The sequence below is a fragment of the Cryptotermes secundus genome, unplaced genomic scaffold (genome assembly GCF_002891405.2).
Source record: "Cryptotermes secundus unplaced genomic scaffold, Csec_1.0 scaffold1274, whole genome shotgun sequence".
Lineage (NCBI taxonomy): Eukaryota > Metazoa > Arthropoda > Insecta > Blattodea > Kalotermitidae > Cryptotermes > Cryptotermes secundus.
In genome coordinates this window covers 890439-916924 of record NW_019718632.1, presented here as the reverse complement: position 1 = coordinate 916924, position 26486 = coordinate 890439, and the positions used below count along the sequence as shown (strand labels likewise).

Here is a 26486-nt window from a genome sequence, read left to right as displayed (position 1 = left end):
TCGAGAGGCTGCAATGTTGGCATTACGTAGGAAAGGGATTTGTAAAGTAGGCTGTTGAAATGGCATGATACAGGCCTACAGATTAAGTTCCAGCATTCAAGTACAATTAGTTCATTTACCTCGACAATTCGAGAGCCTGCAATATTGGCATTACTGACGGGAGGGGTTTATGCAGCGCGTTGAAATGGGCTCAGGTGCCATGATAAACATACCAAGTTCCATAAAGATTAGTTCAGGCATTCAAAAGTTTATGGGGGGGGGGGAGACACACATACAGACACACAGACAGCAAGGTGATCTCATAAGCCCACTTTTATTTTTTTTTCGTAATAGGGAAAGCAGGCTAAAATGGAATTTACTTACTCATGGAGCTGAGCCCTTGAGGATAAGCCAAATCTGCAGCTACTCAAGAATTTCCCAGCATTTTATGGAACCCGAAGGTTCATTACCGTGTTCACAAGAGCTCTCCACTGGTCCCTATCGTGAGCCAGATCAATCCAATCAATACCATCCCACACTATCTCTCTAAGATCCATTTTAATATTCTTCACCCACCTACGCCTTGGTCTTCCCGGTGGTCTCTTTCCTTCTGGCTTTCTACCAATATCCTATATGCATTCCTCATCTCCCCCATTCGTGCTACATGCCCTGCCCATCTCATCCTCCTTGATCTGCTCATTCTAATTACACTTGGAGAAGAGTACAAGTTGTGAAGTATCCAGAGGATCCGTCCAGGTCCGATGTTTTGTGTACATTTTCGTAACAAGCTTATTTTTTTACGGCGAGGAGTTGTTAGCCCCACGCCCAACCCCAAAGCTGGAGGACCACCCATTGCCGGCTGTCCGCGACTGCTTATTCAATGTATTCGCAGCTTCCCTCCATACCTGGAGGCCGTCTCCTCCATCCGCAACCTGAGGACGCGCCATGCCGTGGTGACAAGGGACCCACCTAACGTGGTAGGCTAGAAATGGAACACGTGACTTATGTCTACTTCATGTTTCCGTAACTCTCACAGGTTTCGGGATAACTCAACATGACAGAGAGAACGCAACATAATTATTACACTACAAACATATTTATCAGCTTAACTGATGTGAGGTTACCACAGAGGTCACTGTCTTCACTGATGTGACGCCGTGTAGACCGGTTCTGCTGCATTGCTGGTGGTTTATTATTCCTCGAGACCCTGAAGATGGAGACAGTAGGTTCATTCGAAATATCACTGAATTTCTACCGGTGTACACGGCGTCACATCTCAGAAGTCAGGGTTTTCAATCCCTGACTTGTCACTCGTAGGGCCTACACCGTAAATAGCCACACGTACAAACATAACAGCATAAACCCGGGAACGGGACAGGCCTTGGAACAGACTGGTCTGTCGCGGCAGCCAAGAAGAAGAAGAAGAAGAAGAAGAGATAGTCATAATTAGTAATAATTAGTTTTGTACAAGATATTTGTACTGCACACTTGACGCTGTGGCTTACATCAAGATCAGGGGTGGGTAAACTTCAGCTACACAGACGGATAAGGGGTTGCAAGTGCTTCTTTTTCGGGCCAGAATGATGTGACTCCTTCATAAGCTGAAACGTATAATTTCTATACTGGACGCCACTAATCACCGCATTAGTGCTGCTTACAGATACTGCCAACTTCTTGGATTCCACTTTAAGTAAAATGTCGAAATAAATGTAAAAATAATATTATGCAGAAATTTTCACAATAGGTTCGCGGACCGCAGTTTGCCCACTCCTGACCTAGACTATACACATACGAATAGTGGGATGATTAAGTGGAATGGATCTGGAAGGAAGCGGTCGTGGCCTACTCGAGACATTATCCCGGAACATGTCTGCACGGACTGAGGAAAAGGAAGGAAAGCCTCAGCCATGACTCGCAGTGCCAGTTCCTGTACCTCGGTCCGAGAGCAGACTCCTAGGGACCAACACTTGTGGGTTCGAGTCCCGTTTTTGTTATGATGAGACCCGGAGAAAGTGCGACGGAGAAAGTGGAGAGCCTAACTGTACCGACCGGCACTTCAACCACTTTTACCTGCGGCCCAGTCTGGGGTAACGGTCAGCAGTTGGAATCCAGAAGGTTCTCAGGGTGTGAAAGCTACGCTGACTGCCCCCACTTGTCTCGAGGGACTGACTGAAAAAAAGTCACGATAATCAGTGTCCTGGCCGAGAATCGAAACGAGCGTCTCTAGAACAGACTGTTACTTTCCCCTTTCTGTAAGGTCAGCAGGGTCACCACTGTGTACTGAAACGTAACTCGGACCTTGATGACACAAGGCCCCATGACGCATGCTCAGTCAGCACGCGCATTCAAATCGCCTCGCTTCTGGCTCTCTGCCCTCCACCGGCGCGTGACCCACACTGCGCCGCATATCAAGGGCTACCGGCTGTACGGCCGAAGAATCGGTGTTCGATTTCCGGCAGGGGCATGGGCAGGAGATTTTTCGCTTCCACGCCGGCTCTAGGGTCCACCCAACATCCTACACAGTGACTAGCGGGTAAAGCGGCCGAAGCTGGCGCCGAGGTTAAGCGAACGTGCAGCGATGTCTCCACCCCCCACTATAAGCCATCAGGGCGCGGTGTTTCATAAATTTATTAAATACAGGGTCAAGTTTACCTTCTACCAATGGAAAGGTTAACACAAACCAATGGGAACCTTTGTACTCGGGGTTCGAACCGAATAGTCTCGAATAAAGCTGTATCTCAGCTTTGATTTACATTTATTTAAAGTGAAGTAAAGGTATCCCTGTAACAGGCCGTGGAGGCCCATAGGGTTGCGAGACGTCGAGGCTCCCACATTTTCTAGACAATCGGCTCACAGATGGCGTTGAGGTTGTCAGTCTTAAGCGCCGGCCGCTCTTAACCCCAGGAAGATTCCTGGTACTCATTCCTGTTAGAGGCTGGGTCGATTCCAGGGCCATAGTGCGGCTGGAAGGATTAGGTCGATTGAAAAATCCAATGACCTCATCGGGAATCGAACCTGCAACCTTGAGGCTTGTAGCATAGTTTAACAGATATAACTGTACCACTGATCAGGTTGGCGCAGTATATCGTGGTTGTCCCTCCAGGCATGTGCCGCGATAGTACCTCGATCAGCCACGACCACTTCGTTCCGAATTCATCACCCCTCAGTCAGACCATATAGTCCAGCTATTGGCCACAAAGGGACAGCACTGCGCATGTCAGAGAGTGCTCTTCTCTGTATTCATTTGTTGGATTGCGGTTTGTGTAACGACGCTGTCAGTAGCTCCGGCTGTATTTGCCTGTGAATAATGAATTGGAAAGGATATGGAAGGAGGCGAGGCAGGTTCCCGGCGCTTGTCTACAGCGACTGAGAGGGACGAAAACTTTCAGTGAGGATGTTGCGGTCTCTCGACCGAGATTCAAACACAGGAACTTCCAATTTCCAGAGGACTGGGTGCAGAGATCGAGGCCAGTTCCGGGCCTCCTCCCTTACACCTGCTGATGGAAATAGTCGGACAAGAACACTCGAGACGACGACTGTCACGTTTATGTGCTCATTAGCATCATTCTTTCCGCTTACAGGCAGACCGATTTCTAAACGGAACAAAAAGCTTCAAGTGCCCGGTTAGCCTCCATTTTTTGCCGTTTCTCCGTTCGCTGCGGCAACAAAAAGCAGCGAGCGCGGAGATTGGAGGAAAGTGGAGCAGAAGGCCTCAGAGTGGTCCGCTCGCTTTGCTCTGTCCTCTAAGTCACGCAATGGCCAGAAAAAAGAAAGGCTGGGCGCACTGTGTCCATATGTTTCGTAAAGGTCTCTGACATGATTAGTGTGCACCAGAGAGGTGATTGGCAACAATTTCCAACGTACGTGCCAGTTAAGCAAAGCAACAGACAGTAAAGTAAGTAAAAAGTAAAGCTATCCCTGTAATAGGCCGTGGAGGCCCATAGTTGTGAGACGTTGAGGTTTTAGACAATCGGCTCATAGATGGTGGTAAGGTTGTCAGCCCTACGCGCCGGCCGCCCTTTAACCACGGGAATATTCCTGGTACTCATTTCTGTTAGAGGCTCAGTCGACCCCAGGGCCATAGTGCGGCTGGAAGGATTAGGTAAATTGAAAATAATCCACCTCATCGGGATTCGATTCCGCGACCTTCCGGCTTGTAACATAGTGCCTCAACCAACTATGCTACCGAGTGTCCCAAGCAACGGACAGTAGCAATAATAATTTGCTTCCTTCACATTTACTCCGCTAAACGTTTTGATCTCTGCTTGCAGTTTTGTACGGGTGCGAAACTCGGCCTCTCACATTGAGGGAGGGACATTGACTGAGGATGTTTGAAAACAGGGCGCTGAGGAGAATATTAAGGCCGAAAAGGGATGGAGGTTGGAGAAAACTGCATAAAAAGGAGCTTCATAACCTGTGCTCTTCTCCAAGTGTAATCAGAATCGAGTACAAGATGAGATGGGCAGGACATGCAACAGGCATTGGGGCGAAGAGGAACGCATAACAGGATTTTGATGGTAAAGCCAGAAGGAAAGACACCCCTACGAAGACGTAAACGTAGGTGGGAGGATAATATTAGAATGGATCTTAGAGAAATAGGTTGGGGTGGTATGGACTCAATTGATCTGTCTCAAGATGGAGATTAGTAGAGGGCTCTTGTGAACAAGGTAATGAACCTTCGGGTTCCATAAAATGTAGGGAACTTCTCGAGTAGCTGAATTTTTAGCGGGCACTTCCCTAATCGGCAGGTCTCTGTTTTCTGTGAGGTACGAACCGAATAATTTAGACGAATTTCAGGCTTCAGAGGGTTCCTGAGCGCAACATAGACGAATGGTAGGTTGTTGTCCCAAGAGGTAAGAGGGCGGGCCGGCATCACAGGCCGCAAAGCGCCGTCTCCGCTGTCGCGTCACCGTGACGCAACATTACGTAAGCATGCACTTTCACCGTGCCATTAAGCTATTTTACCTACCAGGGTAGCTCAGTCAGCATAGTGACTAGGTTACGGGCTGGATGACAGGATTTCCAGTAGGGGCAAGGCTATGAAGCACACCCAGCCTCCTGTCCAATGGGGACTAGAAGTAATGCGGTAGGGGCATGAAGTGAGGTTAGGAAAGCATGGAGCTATACCTCCAACTCTCCTTCCGCCTTTATGGCAAGCTGCTATATCCTGTAGCTAAGCGACTGTTAGCTTCTAGGAGTTTCCACTGAGGAGCCCTGGTCACTCTCTGCTGTCAGGCAAGTACGCTGACTTGTCGACAGAGATCCTTCGTCCATCCTACATACAATGTTTCTACAGCCATGACTCGGTTCCGAGAACCTCGTTTTTGCTCATGGCAAGAGCCAGGTAAAGGAATGAGATAAAGACGAAGATCGTTGTCTTCTTAGATGTGATGCCATTTAGTGTGGCAGATAGTTACCAACGTTTCGAAAAACATGCTGCTTCCATCTTCAGGATAGAAGTGTACGCCGATCGTAGAAAAATGGAAGAATACGAATGGCGAGGGAAGACGGACCGGGGTCCTGAGCGAGCCAATAGGAATAAAGAGAACGGCGACGGACCCTACAGTTGGGGGCAAGATGTTCCTCACAAAAGAAACGTCCAAACTACACGGCGTTACGTCTCAGCTACTGCCGTAAGAACCTCAGATCTCACACAACATGTAACTCTACCCTTATGGTACGGAACTGTAAGGAAGTGGTACCGGCCTATTTTAAGGTGTTATGCAATGACTTGGTTTGAAGTTACCGAAAAAAACACGAAGCACTCAAGGTGTCCGTTCACCAGATCCGAAATGTACGTATCACTATAACAGGCCGTGAAGGCCCATAGGGTTGTGAGCCGTCGAGGTTGCCACATTTTCTGTAGACAATCAGCTCACAGATGGCGGTGAGGTTGTCAGCCTTACGCGCTGCCCCCTTTACTCCCAGGAAGATTCCTGTTACTCATTTCTGTTAGAGGCTGAGTCGACCCCAGGGTCACAGTGCGTCAGGAAGGATTAGGTCAATTGAAAAACCTAATGACCTCATCGGGAATCGTACCGGCAACCTTCCGGCTTCAAGCATGGTGCCTCAACCAACTACGCTACCGCGTGTTCCCCGAATCTGTACGATATTGACATTATTGACGTTCGTGTGTTGCAGGAACCCAACATGGTGGCGCCGACGCACCAGCATGGAGCGCAACATGACGATCCTAGCGGCAGTGGCCTGGTGCGTGGTCACTGCCCTGGTGATCGTTCTTGCCATCTTCATCAGCCAGCCAAGGCAAGGTCAGTACCGAACTGCTGGTTCCTTAAACAATTGAACTCGGCCACCAAATACAGTCCGACTTCTTAGTCGTGGCTGCTAAGTTCCGCGCAATGCGAAGTACGGCACAAGTAGTGGGCGTTGTGTTACGTCTGTATCGTCGCACAGCAGCTGAAGAACTTAAACTTATCCACAGTCCTTGCTTGGCTAACTCAAACACCGCTTTTAATGTCTACTGCCTTCCAGTGAACTTGACCAAACTCAGTGCGCATTTAGGTATCTCCGACCACAACTAAAAAATCAGACAGCAACTTTCACATAACCACTGGATGAGGAAAGTGGATGTTACATAAGCACTGTGTCAAACATCCTGCTCTAATAGTTGTGAGCTAATACATTTGGCAAGGACTCGGTTCGAATCTTGTACGCGGAGAGGCTATCATGCCTGAGATATCTCCTGGTTTTCTTCAGTCCTTCCTGTACGGCCTATATTTAAAAAGACACATTTCACTTGCTGTCACTCATTGCGATGCACCATTCATGAACTCTGTGGATGATAACAAGCGTCGTGAAACAGGAACTCCCGCTTGTAACTTGTCTCATACATGCGGGGACCACAAGCCATTTGTTTTATTGCAGTTATCGTATTAAGACTATTCGGTACAGTTCGTAAAATGAACGCAAACAGGGCCGGTCCTACCAGACTCTGTAATACCCGACATCACCTACCGGCTTTCGTCAAATTTCGTTTTCAATGTCCATAATAAAAGTTGGTACCAAATTTAATTTCCGGGCAGTTAAATGAAGACACAGTATGGGTAAGCGGAGGTACAGCTCCAAGCCCCCTCAGTGGACTCCTTCGCCGGCCTGGACACTACAGAAGAGGAAGACTCTACATGCTTATGCCAGGAATCTACTGACTGAGCTATCCCGGCTCCTGGTGGCTCTTTAAGGAAATATGACTTAAAAACAATTGCCGACCCGGTGCGATGTGTACTTGCTGTAAACACAACACAGTTACCACAGAGGACTGCATTCTGAGTTTCCCAGCGCCCCCCGATATGTGCGACAGTCACTGGATATAGGTCGCATGAAGGTTGCTAGAAGCCGGAAGTTCCGGCCGCAACTCCGCAACAGTGCACAGCGATACGAGTGGAATAAAAACATAATAAATTGCCTTTATGAATAAAAACGGTTGAGCAGCGAGTAGCGCTGATGTTAATGGTCCATGACGGTTTATCGAGCGGAACTGTGCTATACAGCACAGCACCGCTACGACAAAATTTCTATCACCCGTTATAGCGCAGTTCGGTCCCGTGGACTTCTTCCAAGACATTTCCCCACCGAAATTCCTCCTCTCCTACGCAGCAGCCAAATGTGTAGTCCATCGCGCATGCCCTCAGCAGTCTTATCGAGCGGGCCGCGGTAGCCGTAACGCTCTAGACTCGTATTCGAATCTATCCTGAGATTCTACGTGATTTTCCTCAGGCCCTATAGAAATATTCTGGGTAGTACATTGATCAGGCCCCACACGGTAGCGTAGTTAGTTGAGGTACTATGGTACAAACCGGAAGGTCACGGGTTCGGGTCTCGATGAGGTCACTGGATTTTTTTCAATTGACCTAATCCTTCCAGCCGCACTATGGCCCTGGGGTCGACTCAATCTCTAAGAGAAACGAGTACTAGGAATATTCTTGGGGGAAAGGGCTGCTGGCGCGTAAGGCTGACGTCAACGCCATCTGTGAGCCGATTGTATAGAGAATGTGTCAGTCTCGACGTCTCACAATCCTATGGGCCTCCACGGACTGTTACAGGGATAGCTTTACCTTTTTACCTTACTTCGGTCAGGCTGCGATGTCTTATTTTCAGATCCTTTCCAATTGATGCTTCACCAATCGTCCTACCATTGGACGCGATATACAGTATTGCGCGGACACAGCAAGAAGCTCCCCTGCATGGAACAGCGAGCATCAGTTTGAGGACACGTGTAGATCACGGAAGCACAGACCCTCAGCTGCGTGTCTCCCGAATTACATGACTGCAGAATTTGCGCTTCCTTACGAGAATGTCCTCTCACTCTGACGAAATTAAACACTGGGAAGACAGAGTTTTACAACTTGCCCTTAAACCACGTGACTTTCAGAATTTAGTAGGCTGTCCAGAGTGTCAATACAAGCGGCCTTCGAAAATGTTTGCATTCCGTCATGTACATATCTCGCACTCAGAGGACCGCGAGCAGAGGAAGGGCAGACCACGGCACAGGACAGGTAATGCTAGTCGTGCGGTGGGTCAGTCATATAGCACGCAAGGGAAACATTGCATAAAGTATTTAGTTCCAAAGCAGTCACTTGAGAGAACTAGCCACGGATGGAAGGACCATACGGACTGCTTCGATTGAAGGGATTATGTAGCGTCGAGTGAGATAGGAAACTGATCGGCAATAACCTGAAAGAAGGCGACCATGACCTGTATCAAGTCACAACACTGAGTAAAACCACGAAGCTCTTGAGGACAGCAGGTAATATGGCAGAGAAATGCAGAGGGTGTTTTCTGAATACTGCATAGAGCCCTACCAATAAAAAAAAAATACATACAAAATGTTGGTTTGGAAACTTCATGAGATGAGACCATTTGGAACATCGAGAACAAATGGGAAGATAATATTAAAAGAGTTGTTTACGTAATTATATCTGACAACATATGTTATATATCACAGTTAGGATGAAGGCACAATCCCAATCTTTGCCTGGAAGAACCAAGAAACAGCATGAAACGCCTCATTTAGGACAGTTCACCGGACTCAAGAGTCGAACTGGTTACTTTAGAATACAAACCAGGTGCATAAGTGGTAATCCCCAATATATGTATAAGCCTATCAGCTATGTGGCAATCCTATACAACGTTACTCTCTCCTCTGTCAACCCTCCCCACGTTACGAGCGACAGGTCGCGTTCAGAAACGGCAGTCAAAGGTAAGTACTTCTCGCATCTCTGGGCACTCCAAAGCAGCTGCTTATTGCCGATTTTAACAATACAAACTATAAAGGGCATAACTGTAGGAGGTAATTTCCTAGGTCTTTGTGATCAAAAAAGTTCATATAAATATGTGTTCGATTTTGGACGGTTACGGAGTTATGACCGTTTTTTCATTCCCGTACACGCCCTCGTGTGAACCGCGCTATCATCTGACGGATCGCTACTTTTAGCCAGCTGCAGACAGAGCGTTCTCGTTATCTCGACACTTGAGAGGTACCTAAGGCGGGGTGGGTTGGTATGTACCCGCGCGGTTCACAATCGAGCGGCAGCCTGTGTTGCGGCCAGCGGTGGCATTTTCGAAAATCAGCTTTAAGCAATAATAAATTAAAAATAAAAGTAATTTCACGAAGTTAACTTTACATTCATACTTTAAATGTATCATGTATTATGCTGGTTTATTATTTTGTTCCGTTTGTCAGTAATCGTTACCTTCTCTTCTGAGTTTAAAACGGTCATAACTCCGTAACCGTCCAAAATCGGACACATGTTTATATGAACTTTTTTGATCACAGAGACATAGGAAATAACCTCCTGCAGTTATGCCCTAAAGTCGTGAAACACCCTGTATATTTCAGTGGTAACATACAAAAGGAAAAAGTTTGTTTTCTAAATCAAGAGTAGCATGGAAGGGGCTAAGCACTAAATCTTGTTTACTTGTTCTGGGAAACAACTGTGAAACTAAGCAACTAATGAGAGTCCTCCTCGGACACCCTTCCACAACCAGAATCCCTTCCCACCTTACCCGCTGCTCTTTCAGGGACGGAAGGACAATTCTTTGGGAGGAGAGGTGGCACCGACCGGAGCGACATCTGCCTGACGCCGGGCTGCGTCCATACAGGTACGTCTCAAGCGGCGCCAGAGTGTCTCCACCTACTGGTAGGCACAGTGACCTAACTTAAATACAGGACTAGTATCGGTACAGTTACCCGGTTTAAAGGATTTCCGCAGCTCCAGTGGTCTAGCTTATGTGGGAATTCGGAACAGCCATACAGAAAGGCTTAGTCAGGAGATGGCGACGCCACAGTTGCCTGATCGCCTACACTTAGTGCGAGCTTCCTAGCGCGGCACAACGGCCTGGTTAATGGTAGAGTACCTCTACTTACCGGCGCGGCGCTGGCATAGACTTAACGGATAGGTTACATGGGTGACCACTGACCCTGCTTAGTGGTGCCATATTGGCAATGATTAAAGGGAAACTTAGTGCTTCTTAGTGGAACGACAGTAGCAAACATTATCTTGCAGCTCAACAGAGCCACAGGAACCGCCTTAGTGGCGTCACTGCGACACTGCTAGCCACATCTGCACAAATTAGGTTTGCACTAGATGCGCCACTCCTTAGTAAGGCCAGGACCACAGCTCAACCCGGAGCTTAGCCAATGTGTATATGTTGCAGCCTCCAGCATCCTGAAGAGCATGGATCCGTCAGTGGAGCCGTGCGACGACTTCTACAAGTTTGCATGCGGCCAGTTCGTGAAGAACACGGTGATTCCCGACGAGAAATCGACCGTAAATGGCTTCAGCATTGTGACTGACAAGCTGCAGGAGCAACTGCGTACCGTCATAGAGGAGCCCATTTCAGAGGAAGACAGGAAGCCTTTCCGCCTCGTGAAGAATCTCTTCAGGGCGTGCATGAACAAGAGTGAGTAGCGCTTGAAGCCTGACTCGTACCGTTAAGAAAACACTCCGGGAAAGCAAAATAATGACCGTCAGATTTCCGCTCGTACCGCCAAGAAAACATTCCCTAGTCGATAGACAATAGCTCTCTGACTTTTGATCACACCGCAGAAGAAAACACTACCGAGTTGTAGGGCAACACCTCCCTTATTTCTGATCATACCATCAAGAGAACAATTTCCACGACACTGAATACGTTTTGAGAACACAATTGCTGACAGTAAGCAATGTTGCAGCACACATCGAGAGTCGTGGCTTCACACCATTGCTGGACATTCTGCGCCAACTGGGAGGCTGGCCAATACTGGACGGAGACGCCTGGGACGCCGGAAAGTTCGACTGGCGTCAGTCTGTCTTCAACTTCAAAGCTATGGGCTACAGCGTCGACTACTTTATGGACTTTTCAGTGTCCACTGACGCCAAAAATTCCTCATACCGCTCCATTAACGTAAGTTACCTACAGAACTTCTCTAAGAATTTCCATGCAGTACATGTTATGATGAGGTCAGAGGCACGATGCAGACCTGCATTTGAATTTAAATGTCAATGGATAAATCCATGTTGGATATGACTAAATATCTCTACATTATTTTCAGTGGGGAATTTACAGGAACATGTTATGTAAAGGCAAAGATGGTTATTAGTGTGTCAAAGCACTATGCTATATGGGCATACAGGGACAGTGGATTCAAAACTCCACACATTTTTCACTTCAGCTCTATCTCGATAGCAGTTAACTCCGCACTTCTGATATCCCCCGAGATACACATGGAAGAGGAGGATGGATGGACCTCAGGGCCAGTATGGACACGGAGACAGCAAAATAAGAATGTCCTACAACTGAGCCATGGTCATCTAATACATTTCTGAACCTAAAGTTACCCATCCCATCAACACGCTGGAATAGAATTGCATTGCCGATCTTTGCACTAGACAGAGGCGAATATTCTGTCCCTCCGGCCAGCTTACACAGCTGAGGCTGTAGTCATACTGATCACATAACAAGAAAATATCTTCCAGAATTTACCGAATCCTCACACAAAATTTGTCATAAAACTTATAAGAAGCCTAAACTTTCTACACATTCATATAAAATATCACCACATAAATGATGAGCAAAAAATCAGTGTTTGATTCTCATCAGGAGGGGGACGGTATTTTTATTTTTCTTTTCACATTGTCCAGACCAGCTTTGGGGCCCACCCAGCCTCCTATTCAATGGGTAAAGAGGGCTCAATGCTGCCAGAGGTAGCATGGCCAGGACGTAAAGGTCACCACAAATGTTCAGTCAGAGCTGAGATTAAGAATGAATGGAGATATACCTCCATCCCTCATATCTTCATGGCATGGTGCTTAATTAAGCACAGGGACAACCTTATATTTTACACATTTATATACCAATATTTTACAGTGTGTGGTATAACTGGAAACAAAAGCATACAGCACAATGTGTGAACATAACCTTCAAACTGGAAGTTTAAAAATGTATCCAAAATATGTCAGAATGTCCTGCTAGAACTTACTGCTCACAATTCCTCTTCAGAAATGATGTAAACATATTTATGCGCATTTGTATAATACGAAAACTTCCCCCTGTATATCTGCCAGTACTGCATGCCCACTGAAATGTAGCCTTGAAGAGCTGGCCATATCTTGCCCTCCCTAAGGAACAGTTTAATTTGCAAAACTCTGCTTGCAGCTGGACCAAGCGTCTCTGGGGCTAAGTCGGGAGTACCTGACCAAGGGATTCAGCGAGAAATTGGTGGATGCATACTACAAGTATGTAGTGGATATTGCGGTGATCCTGGGGGCAAACAGGGACCGTGCCACCAAGGAGATCCGAGACAGCATCGAGTTTGAGATGAAACTGGCCAATGTGAGTGTCTGCATGTCTCTATGCTTATGTTCAGCTCAAATAAAAAAGCAGTGCATACTTTCACATAAATGATTACCCTTCGCTATGTCACCTTGAAAATTAAATTGACTGTTGTTTGGTAGACAACTGTTGGTGGCTTAATACACAAGCATACACAGATGTACATACCAGTCTCTTCAGTACTGAATATGAACAAAATCTGCCTAACCATTCAGACACTATTGAGAAGCAAATACATACAAGTATATACATGCATACAGACATCAAGCTAAACACCACTTTTCCATATTAAGAACTACTGAAGTGTTCTTGTGTTAAGCCTGATTATCAAAGAGCAGGGCTTGTATGAAGCTACAAACTGTCGAAATGGATATAAACCAAACCATTACCGTCTCACAGCACCATTTAGGTATTTTTAACCATGCTTCTTTTAATCAATTCCCCATTTAAATCTAAACTTTAAATTAGTATTATCAGAAAGACTATAAACAACTCCATGCCTTGCTTAAGCCTGTAAACCATTTACTCATGTTGCAAGACTGTTAATGAATAATGTTTGCAGCTGTCATTGCCAAGTGAGGAACGTCGGAATGTGACCAAACTGTACAATGCCATGACAGTCCACGAGATGCAAAGCAAGTTTCCCACAATCCCATGGCTCACATACTTCAATAGCATCCTGCCAGAACATGTGCAAATCAACAACGACGAGGTGATTGTGGTCGCTGTGCCTAGTTTCATCAAGGGCCTGGAGAAACTCGTGGCAGAGACCCCCAAGAGGTTAGTATTCCTACAACAATCACCATACTCAGTCTACTAGAGGAACATGGGTGGGTTATCATCAGTTAGTAACACAGACCGTGAAGTGATCATCATAACATTACTAGGTTCTATATCCAACATACTTTCAGTATTTACATACTGGCAAGAAATTCTAACATGCTCACACAGGACATGTCCTCTGCAAGGTTGTCTACACAAAGTATGATGTACCTTGGCTTGCAGTAACTGAGATTATGAGAACAGAAATTGAGTGACTCTGTTTTACAGGGTTCTTGCCAACTACGTGATGAGCCGCGTGGCAGGAGCCAGCGTCAACTATCTAAATGACGAACTGAGAAATCGACAGTTGAAATTCTCTACAGCACTGTCTGGAAAGACAGAACGGGAGGCTCGATGGAAAGAGTGTATTGACATTGTCAGCGGGGGGTGAGTAACTTTACTGTCAGGCCCTCTGAATTTGTCGACAGTGCTCCTAGGGAAAATGAAGATTTAAGAGTGGATTTGCGTAGCATAGGATGTACTGTACAAGAATCTTACTTACATATTAATGGGAGACCCAAGTAACTTTAAAATTTATCATATTATCCACCAAAATATTGCTGCCAATCTTAGAAGTTTATATTTATTTTTAAAAACAAAACCAAAAGTGTAAGTGTTGGACTTGCTGGTGTCAGAGTGTGGGGTAAGGTGCTGGGTCTTGTTTACAAATAAGCTTCTAAGGTTGGCATCACTGATGTAGTGGACAGCATGGCAGTCAGCCATTAATATTTAAGTACCAAATCAGTTTGTAAATGAAAGAGAGGAAGTAACAGGAAGATGAACAAAATTACACAGTGAGGAGCTTCATAATCTGTACACGTCACCAGATTTGTTACATCTATGCTTACTTAATTAAGCACCATGTCATGAAACTGTAATGGGGAATGAGCATTGAGATCCTAATATTGACCACGGCACTTGGTGAAAGGTGAGTGATGAGCTTCACGCCACGATGTTTTACCACCAGTAACCATTAGACAGGAGGCTGGGTGGGCCCCACAGCCAGTCCGGACACTATGGAGAAGAGAAACATCTTTTGCTTCTGCCAGGAATCGAACCCCAATTCTCTTATTGTACAGCCTGTCAGTATACTGACTAAGCTATTCCAGCACCCACCAGACACTGTTAGGGTAATCAAAATGCATCGAGGAATCAAGACCGGTGCATGAATTTTTGGCTGAATGACCCAAAGACTTGGGAGTTCTAGGTGTGGAAAGGAGGTACAGCTAAAGTTGTTCTAGTGTCTGAGTATCACTACAGGAAGATGTACTTGGGAGTAGACATAAAACTCAGCACCACACTCCAGCCACCGTCTTCCTGGGAAAAAGCCCCAGTACATACTGGATAGGAGGTTATTTATGTGAATATTATTGTGTGATTTGTAACTTGTACTCACAGACTGCCCCCTCTTCTTCCTGTCAAGTTTTGTCTGTGGCATGGCGATAATTGTGATGATATTCATTGCAGCTTATCCATCTCTGTGGGATCGCTTTATGTGCGGAAATTCTTCAAGGAGGAGGCCAAGACCAAGGCAATGGAGATGGTGGAAGATATCAGAAAGGAGTTTATCCATATCCTCATGAATGTCGACTGGATGGATGAGAAAACAAAGTAAGTACACAAGAATTAAAGGAAATTATGTCAAAATTCTATCAGAATATTGATTAGGTACAATTTCACAGCATATTTGAAGCATTTGAATTATAGAAAACTACAAGAAAATGAGATCTGAGGTTTTGGTCAAAATCAAGATTACTGTCTTGTGGGATGTCACATAAGGTGGTCCCTCCAGAAAGTTGTCACCTACCCACCGAACTACATGGCACTTCATGCCAGAAGACCATAATGTTGATTAGGCCCAAGACAACTGACATTCTAATGGCAGAGAACATGAAGATTTCTGGCTGTGATGCAGGGCAGCTCGGTAGACAGGTAGGAACATTCTGAAGGAATCTGCTGCCTCCATCTTCAGGTGGTTGGGTATATCTTTAGAATATTCTGAAATGGTTTAAAATACAGAAAACTAGAAGAAGATGAATCCACGCCACATTAGCTTTCAAAAGTCTCCTCTGTGAGAGGGAAATCTGGACAATCCCAGATGAAATTCATGAGACTGACTACAGATTTTATTTGGACAGACTACGAAGGGAAGAAAGACACAATGAACAGACTAAGAACCAGATACAAATTCACCCTTTTGAAGTCTGTTTATTAAATAGCATTCAATGAGGACAGACTACGAAGGGAAGAAAGACACAATGAACAGACTAAGAACCAGATACAAATTCACCCTTTTGAAGTCTGTTTATTAAATAGCATTCAATGAATCATTTGCACCTCAAAGAAGGTAATTTACATCTACATTACAAAGCCCAACCAGTTAACTGTTATTTATTCCAAGAATGACACACACACATAAATACACTGTGCTGCCAAAATGGAGGNTGTTAATTGGTTAGTGTGACGGACCAGAATGAAAGACCTTAAACACATAAATACACTGTGCTGCCAAAATGGAGCGTTGCTTAATGTTAAAAGTATATGGTACACCTGATGTAACATTGGGGTCTTGTGCATGATGAAACCATGGGTGCTTATAACCTACAAAATTACTTGGTCAATAGTCTGTAAGCCCACAGTGCTAATGTCGATGGCTTATCTATTTTGTTCCTGAGTACTGACAGATAGACAGAAGTGTGAAGTTCTAATGCCAGCATGATTTGTTTCAACAGGCAGAAGGGGCTAGAGAAAGCGAAAGCAATGGCTGTCCACATTGCATACCCTGATGAACTGCTTGATGACAACAAACTTGAGGACTTCTATGATAAGGTATGTGACTTCTTGAAACAAGATTTCTGCTGAAGATGGCAGAATGTGACAGAGTACATACTTATCTTCGAAAATAGGGAAATATTTGAAAACACGTGCTTCAGGAAGTATAATGGACCCTCCATGTAAAGGTTTTCCTCACTTAAGTCAATAATCTCACTACAATATTCCATCCATTTAAGGTTTTTTTTTAGCCCAGTGTTCACATCCATTGGTCCCAAAAGATAGCTTAAATGAGAAATATCCATCCTTCAACCAGTATAAGGTTACTTTCCCTGTCAGTATCAGAATATCAAAGAATAATAAATACTCAAGTTAAAAAATTAGACCATGGTCACCTCTTGTAGAACATCTACGATTATTGTAACGGAGAGTTACTGAGGTGAACTCAGTTCTACATGCCATGGACATGAATTTGATGAAGATAACAATTAAAGTTTACTCAAGTAATTAAAACACTGCCTGGAAAATGAAAATTTGAACTGCACACAAAAATTCTACTATAGTACTTGCAGACTGCTTTAATGTTTGTTTTCGTGCGTGCATATTGGTGAGAGTGCGGAGCAAATTTTGTTAATATCTTTCGCTGTCTGTGAGATCTGCAATAGGAAACTAATAGGAAGTTACCTTTTCATGTACACTAGATATTTAATGCTTATATTATTTGATATCTTTCATATAAAAAGCATGATAATTGTGAGGAGTAAAAATGCAGAAGTGCATGGGGAGACAGAGTTCCACGTCCTACCCGAGGGTTGTCCATTTATTTGCTGGCCAATGAAAAACATTCTGAGTTCTGTGTGTACAAATTCTGAAGGTGCTTCAGTCTGTCAAAGTCGTGTTCAGTGCCCACAGTGTTTTAAGACTTAATTTCTTTCATTTCATTGCAGCCTGAACTTTGTTCTGTAAGTACCCAGTCACATTTTTAGTCTAAGCAATAAGTTACAAACAGATGGAGCTTAAGTTTGCAGTGGTGCCAAACTAAAAACGAAATGGCTACAGTGATCCAATATGAGTTCCATGTTTTAAGAAATGACCACAAATGATGATATGAAGCCATTTTGGTTACTAAACATTAATTTTACACCTTTAAATGCGAAACAGAATGGTGAACCTGTACAACTTGATGTTTCTCAGGGCCCTATTGTCTGAGATGTAATGCCATATAGTCCACTAAAGTCAACCAACATGTCGCCTCCATCTTCAGGGTCTAAGAATAAACCGAACAACAGCCCAGCATGAAGCAGGCGGCACGCACGCCCTGCTTGCCGCCTGCTTCACATCAGTGTCTTTGACAGAAGTGCCCTGTGGTGTGGGGATGATAAGATGATGATGATGATGATGACAATAACAGTAAGGATGCCACTAATATGAACTATGACCCTGCATGGCTTGTGGTCTACATACGGACAAGAGTTATTCATAAATGGTATGACAGTACGGTACAAATACTGAGCTCATAGTCTTCAGGGATATAATGTCATACATCTCAGTAAACCGGAAGGAACGGAGTCTCCATCTATGGGAGCATCAGGCTCTTTGTGTTTAACAAAGCACATGACCTCAAACCCCACAAAACCATTTANTTTCGGATGGAATGTGAGAATTGAACGTGCATTCAACAATCCTAGCAAGTGTTGTGCTTTTACACGTCGACATATTGTAGCAGCGTCCACGCAGCAAATATAACTGTGTACATCTTAAACAACGACAGTGTTTTCATGATTGTACTATGTGCCTCTGATGATGGTTTTATTAAACTGAAACATGTAAGGCAGAAGTGATAAATGAAGTGACCTACAAAATTGTTACACTCGACGGACTTTCTATTGACTTTGTGATTGATAGAGTAACGGACCAAAAATGAAACAATTCAAAANTTTAACAAAGCACATGACCTCAAACCCCACAAAACCATATAATTATCATTCACCACCATGACAACTTCAAATCCTGTTTGCTAATATATAACATCCCTGATAGGGCTATCATATTTTGAACCTCAAAGTGTACCTGACTCAGTCTCCAAGCAGTGGGCTAATTGTAACTTAATTTGGGGCACATGACACATGCTTTGATTAAGAGATTATTTATATGGTACATAATTTAATGACACTGAATGAAACGATCAGATTAATAAGTATTAAAGATCTACTAGGTAATGTGATGCCTGACCATTACTCTGTAACGCAGACCATTGCAAGATCATTAGAAAGTTATTAGATTCTATTTTCAGCAGACTCCCCATATTCATACAGCAATGGGACTTCTGTTCTGGAAGGTGTACCCTGGGGTGTACAGTAGATGGATTTTACATACGGTCATTATCGCCAACAGATGCCACTATTTAAAGGCAGTGTGATCCACTGTTAGTTCCTTTAGGATTGAGCAACACAATTGCGTTTGATCCACAGCTTGAAGTGAACCCACACCTTTATCTGGAGAGCATCCTCAATGTCACCAAGTTTGGCATGAACTATTCATTTGGACGACTTCGCACGAAGGTCAACAAGACTGAATGGATCACACATGGACGTCCAGCCATTGTCAATGCGTTCTATAGTTCAATTGAAAACAGCATCCGTGAGTAGAAATTTAGAATGTCGCCAATTTGCACCATAACAAAGTAAGACAACAGTCCCCTAGACAGTGTTTTCCTTCTTGCTCCAGAGTTCCCTGCTGGCATCCTGCAAGGATCCTTCTTCAACAGTGAACGTCCACGCTACATGAACTACGGAGCGATTGGATTTGTTATTGGCCATGAGATAACGCATGGCTTCGACGATCAGGTATGGAACAACTATTAAACTGTGTGAAGCTTTATGGTTAATAAATATATATGCCTCCTACATAAAAGTACAGGGGCACGCAGTAGTGTATTTGGTTAAGGCACTGTGCTACATGCTGGAAGGTAACAGGTTCAATTCCTGATGAGGTCACTGGATTTTTCAGTTGCCCTAAACCTTCCAGCTGCATTAGGGCCTAGGGGTTGGCTCAGTCTCTAATGGAAATGAGTACCAGGAATCTTCCTGGGGATAAAGGGCGGCCAACATGTAACGCTGACACCCTCACTGCCATCTGTGAGCCAGTTTTATAGAAAATGTGGAAGCCTTGATGTCTTGCAATGCTATAGGCCTCCACAGCCTGTTACAGGTACAGCTATACCTTTTTTTACATAACATAAAAATTCTGCATTTTCCCCAACAGAGTGTATTTATTACATTAATATATACTTCAATATTAATTAACGGACAAGTTTGTGTAACGAAGATGCAGCATATGTTCTCTTAATATGCAAATACTATTTAAACAAATTTCACCCTAATGCAGCCTTTCCAATGTTAACATCAGAATTTTATGCTGCTGCAAAATTATGATCCAATGCAGTAAAGATTTTATTCAGCTTCTTTCCTGCGCTGCATAACAGTTCACTTCCACCCACTTTATCTTCTTAAATTTCCAATGCATTATCTTCTTTCCAACTTACATTTACCAGGAAAAATGGACACCGCTTAAGAACATTCAGAGCCAAACTTTTGCTATTAGTTTTGCCTGCAATAAACGCAATGTCTGTGACTACCCCCCATTCCTTTTGCTCTCTGCTCACTCTCTCTCTCCTGAGGCTGTTCTCACAGAACTCTGGTACTTTCCCACAGGGCCGACAATTTGACAAGGACGGCAACTTGGTGGAATGGTGGGAGCCAGACACAAAGAAGAAATACCTCCAGAAAGCAAAGTGTATCATAGAACAGTATGGCAATTACACAGAGGAGGAGACGGGACTGCACGTGAGTTGTCCTGGCCTTATTCAGAAACAGCATTTCCTTGTCCTTAGGGTTTCGTGGCCATGACCCGACACATAATTTCAGCTTTCGAGGTTTGGCCACGTTGCTCTAATGTATCGTTGTACAATACAGTTGCAATCTTCAGGGTGAATGAGGCAGGAAAGTGTAACACCAACAGTGTTATCAGGACTTTCTTTTCCCCCAAACGAATCGGCCACAGACCTTGCTTACAAATGTATGTTTAAGCCGTTAAACAATATTTTTACAGACTGCCCTTGAACACCCAAAGATATTATGAAGCTCACCTCATAATCTTGCCATTATGTATGGCAGTCACGGCTGTTAAAGCAATGTGCAAACATCGCAACAAAGTTTTTGGACGTGATTTGCATCCTAATTCCCCATCTTTCTCTTTTAATTACTTTCTTAATTTGAGTCTTAAGCCTTCTTTAGAGTTTTAGTTACTATATACTGTTATGCTAACAAGAAAAGCAACCATATCCCAGGTAAAGAAGGGCCACTTCTGCTTGTCTCAAAATAAAAACATTTTGAATCCGATAAACATACAGCAAGTATAAAATCTTACGCTGAATGTGTGGTAATGTTATTGAAGTTGCGAATTATATGAATAAACTTATTCAAAATCTGTTCAATAAAAACACCACTAATCTAGATAAAGGACTGACACAACTTCCCTATAAGATAACCCTACTTTCTGCCAGAAACTTGCAGCCCTCTTTCAACACCCTTGATTCACATTACTTTGATGTTTGTGTACAGCTAAATGGAATCAACACCCAGGGCGAGAACATTGCAGACAATGGAGGAATTAAGGAGGCATATTATGCATATCTGAGATGGACTGAACGGAATTACGTGGAACCTCGCCTGCCTGGTCTCAACTACTCGCCACGCCAGATGTTCTGGATGTCTGCAGCACAAACTTGGTGTACCAAATATCGAATCCAAGCTATGCGCCAACGTATCACCACTGGTGTGCATTCTCTTGGACAGTTCCGTGTATTAGGACCCCTGTCAAATATGATCGAGTTTTCTGAAGACTTCAACTGTCCGCTTGGTTCACCCATGAACCCCGTTCACAAGTGTCAAGTGTGGTGAGCTCTCTAGCGTTCAATTTCCCGAACTACAAACGAGTGAATGGTGACTGTAAAACGCAAGTGTTGTGCACTGCGTTACAAGGCACAGTACTACTCACATGTCTCTGAAAGGCATGTTCCTTTATGACAAGGAAGTTAAGTGCTATTGGACGAACAAGTTGAGCCGTAAGCCAGTATACTTACTGCCTTTATGAGCACTTCATTTTGATAACAAGTAATTTAATTTAATGAACTCGTAATGCTGTGGTGTTCCCTGCTTGCAGTGTGGGTCATCCCTCATTGTTGCTTTTTACTAACATCGCAAAGTTCCTTGCTTTCATGCACAGCGAAATAATTATAGGGTTCCAAAGGATACCCAAATGACAGAAATATCTCAGATCCTGAACAACAACCGCACTTGCCAGAACATTATTTACCTCCTGTTACAACACAACTCTACATATTAGCCTCTTATATTGCACAGATGTGAAGATCTCTATTAATATTACCCAGCTTAGTGTTCCTTTCTACAACCAGAATGCGCCATAAATTGGATAACAAAATTATGTCCTACCCAAATGTTCACTGTGCAGGAACCATCTCTCCATAGAAATTGATGTATTCCTACGTGAGATTTTGAGTTTTTCAAGGTGGTGACTGTAAAGATTACCATTATTTTGGAATAAAGTTCTGCCTCCATCTTTAGGACACAGTATTTTGGGGCTGTGAACATTAGATGGGTTTTGGATTGGACTTATTGACGCCTCATACACGCAACTCATAACTACAAGTAATGCAGCGCTATCGCTGACCTACACACTTCACAAATCATTAGGAAATGCTTAGCCTTCTCTCAGACTTCACTAGTTTTATCCTGGCAATGGATTTATATCAGTCTCACTGTAACTGCAGCACACTATGAAGCCTTCTTTGAGCAGTTTAATTAATTTCTTTCCAGTTATTCTGCCAACTCAGGGACTTGACTCAGTTCTCATTCTAGCTGCATGAGATCCTCATTATACATCTTTGGGGCAGACCCACAGAAAACACTGTTCCCTCTATTTTTGCATGTTGATTCACTGCTGCAGAGATGTGTTTACTGCACAGGTGCATAGCAACAAGTGTGGCGTGGACCCACAGAGAATTCCGCTTGCAACACCTCTTCTACTGTTGCATGATGTCAGTGTGTGTGACACATTCCTCTGCTATGTGTGTACGGGCCATTACCTGGCAACAGCTGTTTCTCTGTCTCCACAGTTCTTGCTTTGAGAAATATGCCACAATATATTCCTAATTATCTGTGATACTGAAGGGGAAAAGTTGTAAAACTCATTGAAAACACAAATAAATTTGGAAATGTATGCATAGTCTTAAGCTACTTACTTATCTCAAAAACTCTAAGACTTATGCGAAAAGTATACTGAACATGAAATATATTTTATTTTTACCTGTAACTTTTCTTTGAATGTTTTTAACTCCAATGAAAAATTAGTGATTTATGTTCAAGGTACAAACAGAAATGAAAGTAAGTCTTTAACTAATGTGATCATTAAAATTGGCCACTGTAAATGAAAGACTTAAATGGATTGACAATTTTCATAAACCTCCTAACATCAAATTTTGCTACAATCCATCCAGTAGTTCTCCAGTTATTTTACTCTTGAAGATAGATGAATAGGTGCTCTGACAATAAGTAATCCTTTGGAACCCTACAATGCACCATGCTTATTAGCTGTCTGCATCATGATACCACACTGCACATTTTTAAACAAGACTGTACACTGAAGATACACATTTTAAATATGAGGTTTATTTTTTTGTTGTACTGTAAAGTTGATTTTTCTTTGTACAAATAAATTTATTAAAACCAAAAATGAATCTGGTTACACATTCAGTGACGATGAGTCAACTGCAGCACCAATTTTCCTGAGCCATCAGATACCTACATCTAGCAGTGAGGCAGAAAGCCTACACCAGCAACCATTAACGAGAAGCCCCACTCATGAGCACAGAGAATGGTGAGAGGATTATTTCACAAATCTGACTTGACCTGTTCTAAGAAGTTGTATTCTTTTTTGGACATATAAATAAGATTAGAAGACCACGAAGGCAATTTTTGTAAGAAAACCTCAAGGAAAGTGATCATTAGGAAGACCTAGATATAGACTAGCTAGTAATTACAATTAAACCTTAAAGAAGGGTGGGGGATTCTGGGCTGGACTGATCTGGCTCAGGACAGGGACCCGTGGTGTGGTCTTCTGAACACAATAATAAAACTTTGGGCTCCATAAAATCCTGGGTATTTCTTGAGTGGCTGAGCAACTATGGGCTTCTCAAGGACTCAATTAAGCAGTAATGTGTATCATTTAATGAAGGTCACAAGAGCGAGACCTGAGGTTCTCAGGACAGTGAACGTGCAGTGGGATGCGACATTGCGCACTCTGGTGCAGAGTTATAAGCCTGCCCGTGTCCTTCACTGTCAGCGCATGAGAGCGAGTCTATGCTACGAACTTGCTTCGTCTGCAGAGAGAACATTCATAGGCTGGCACTGGCAACTGGCACGTGGGAAAAGCACACAGTATCTACTAATAACAGAGATCCTATGAGCTCAACGTCTACCTTTTTACTGAGACAACATAGTATCGCTGCACACGCTCACCAATCTTAGGCTCGCTGACTTGCATCAGACCACCACGCATCAGAGATCCACCGGCCAAAATTGACCGTCCCACCTATATAAAGTTTCATCTCAAGGATAGAATTCTTATATAGGCAGCACACGACCGTATCCTTGGGTCTTCCGGCTAAGGCTTGATTTCTGACAAGACAATTGGTCAGTTACACATAAGGAAGTTTCATGTTCCAAGCAAACTTATGTTTCATTTGATTCTCACAATAACTGTTATTTCCTTAACTGACTTCGTTTTGACACAGATGTTGCGTTTTCTATGAATTAAGATCTAAATTCTTAAGCATTTTAAAGGAAATTAAGGCTCCAAAGGCTTGAGACGTCAGCAGCAGGACTCTGAGCTGCAACTCAAGCCATGTGATCACTTCAAAGGTGGGCTCACAAAACGTTTTCCTTTGCTGAAACTTGACTAGAGGCTGTTGCAGTGACACTTGTTCAGTGCACGGATGCTACAGAAATGAGAAATCACAATGATGGGAGGACAAATAAGAGGAAAAGAAAAGGAACCGTTGGCTGGACACGGAGAACAAAACAAGTTAACACCATTTTACAAACTGTGGCTGGAAGAACACAGGAACAAGCACAAAACACACTCGACACTAATCCTCTCAGAGCCATGAAGCAAACGGCAATGGGCAAGAAGTAAGTTGCATAGGGAATATGCTTTTGTGCGCAGCGGCTTCAACTGTATTATTAGCAATCGGCAGCATGGAGCAAAATCCTGGACCTGGTGCGGAGGCAGAGAACCGTCTTCAAGTATTGTGTAGTGGGTGTGAGAGGAATTAAAAGTTTCACAACAGGTATGGAAACATCAAGATGGCTGACAGTGGGAAGTGGATCTGTGGCAGGTGCAGATGGGACAGGCTTCGTCAACTAGAGGAAAACCTGGAAAACACACGCTCCCTCTGAGGAACCCTCCTACTGAAAACAAACAGGGCAGGACTTACACTGAACACCTCCCAAATACAAGCCTCAAGTGCTACTTCTATGCAACACGCTCAGTTCTGTTCTTAAAGGCAATGAGGACATAGTGGGGGGAGGGGCATTGTCTGATAGCCACTGCCACAAACACATCCCACACAGTTTTCTATGGGTCACAAAATTGGAACCATGCTGGAATTAGAAGGGAAGTACATATGGAACAAAATCTCCTCAAGGACCCATCTTTTGAACCCAGCAGCCATAATGAAACATCTAAAATTCATTTATTAACAACAATAGAAAAATATCAAATTTATAACAATGTATATCAGTCATATTTGGTGCCCCCCATTCCAGCCCTACCAGGAGGTCTGTGTGCTGTCGGAGCACTGCAGACCTCTAGGCACGGAGCATCCCATCTTGCTTCTTCTTCTTCTTCTTTACACACTTGCTACTCATACTACTAGGCTGACTGCATTTACTGCCTGCATTCCCTTGTTTTGAAAGAAGAGGAAACAATGACACGAGGTCGTAACATTATGGTATTCTGGGATGTCATACTGTGTAGTTTTGTGACTCCACCTTCAGGGTGTACATCTGAAATGCTGATATCTACCTACCATATTACAGGATGTAACAACCCAGAAGTGTGGAACCTTAAAGTGTAAGCCATGCGTCACTCATAAACCTACCTGCAAGTACAACAGACATTAAATATCTGCCATATCTAACACATGATTTACCACAACTTGATGTACCCCACTGTGCTCACAACACTAAAAAGTAACACATAAAAGATTAAAATGAAACAAATTGGCGTTGCTAGCCTGGTATCCTTATTTTGATAAAAACAGTAGTAGGCTTATGTGACCACCATGCTGTCTGCATATCCCCCTTTATCAACTTCTGAATGCCTGAACCAGTCTTTATGAGACTCAGTATGTATGTCATGGCACCTGAGCCCATCTCAAAGGTGTACTTCATAAATCCCCCCCATCAGTATGTGTGCCTATATGCATATCGCCCTACTGCTGTTAGAAAACAGTGTTACCGCAGCAACAAATACACGCTTCATTCTCTATACACTCCATGTCATAACAAAGCAAGGTTGGTGACTAGTTCTACCAGAACTTCTAGTTGTAGCAAGTTTTCTTATTGCTTACTTTCGTCAGTTTCCCCCCTGCCAATCATCATTCCACCACTACTCCATATTCATGTATGTGTGACGGCTGTGCCCGGACAGAAGCACATTATCACGTCGCCAGTCTTTAAATTTGGGTCTTAATTTCAGACTGCACCCAGGCTAAGGAAGTATTTTATAATGAATTACAGTTTTGTTTGTTTCTTTGTGTGTACATGTGCATGCATGTGGGGGGTGGGGGGGTAGGCATTGGCTTCTTATCACAGAGCCTCATCTTCAATCCTGAATGATGCCATGCAAAACCTGTGGTGGACAGTGTGGCACTGCGACACTGTGACTTTCTTTGGTTTACCCCCACCAATGATCATGCCCCCCCCCCCAAGGTGTGCAAC

The 26486-nt window shown here is 43.8% G+C and overlaps 1 protein-coding gene across 1 annotated transcript in view; it reads left to right on the top strand.

Moving 5' to 3' along the window:
- The window catches only part of LOC111863082 (neprilysin-2), a 35766-nt gene extending 12555 nt beyond the window's left edge, over nt 1-23211 (top strand). The window contains exons 2-14 of the mRNA XM_023849086.2: nt 6121-6248; nt 9985-10098; nt 10654-10899; nt 11171-11382; nt 12634-12810; nt 13373-13590; nt 13861-14019; nt 15100-15243; nt 16365-16461; nt 18876-19044; nt 19132-19250; nt 20118-20249; nt 21027-23211. Of these exons, the coding sequence (XP_023704854.1) occupies nt 6121-6248; nt 9985-10098; nt 10654-10899; nt 11171-11382; nt 12634-12810; nt 13373-13590; nt 13861-14019; nt 15100-15243; nt 16365-16461; nt 18876-19044; nt 19132-19250; nt 20118-20249; nt 21027-21365 (2254 nt within the window). The 3' untranslated portion in view covers nt 21366-23211. The remainder of the gene's footprint in view (nt 1-6120; nt 6249-9984; nt 10099-10653; nt 10900-11170; nt 11383-12633; nt 12811-13372; nt 13591-13860; nt 14020-15099; nt 15244-16364; nt 16462-18875; nt 19045-19131; nt 19251-20117; nt 20250-21026) is intronic.
- The last annotated feature ends 3275 nt before the right edge of the window (nt 23212-26486 follow it).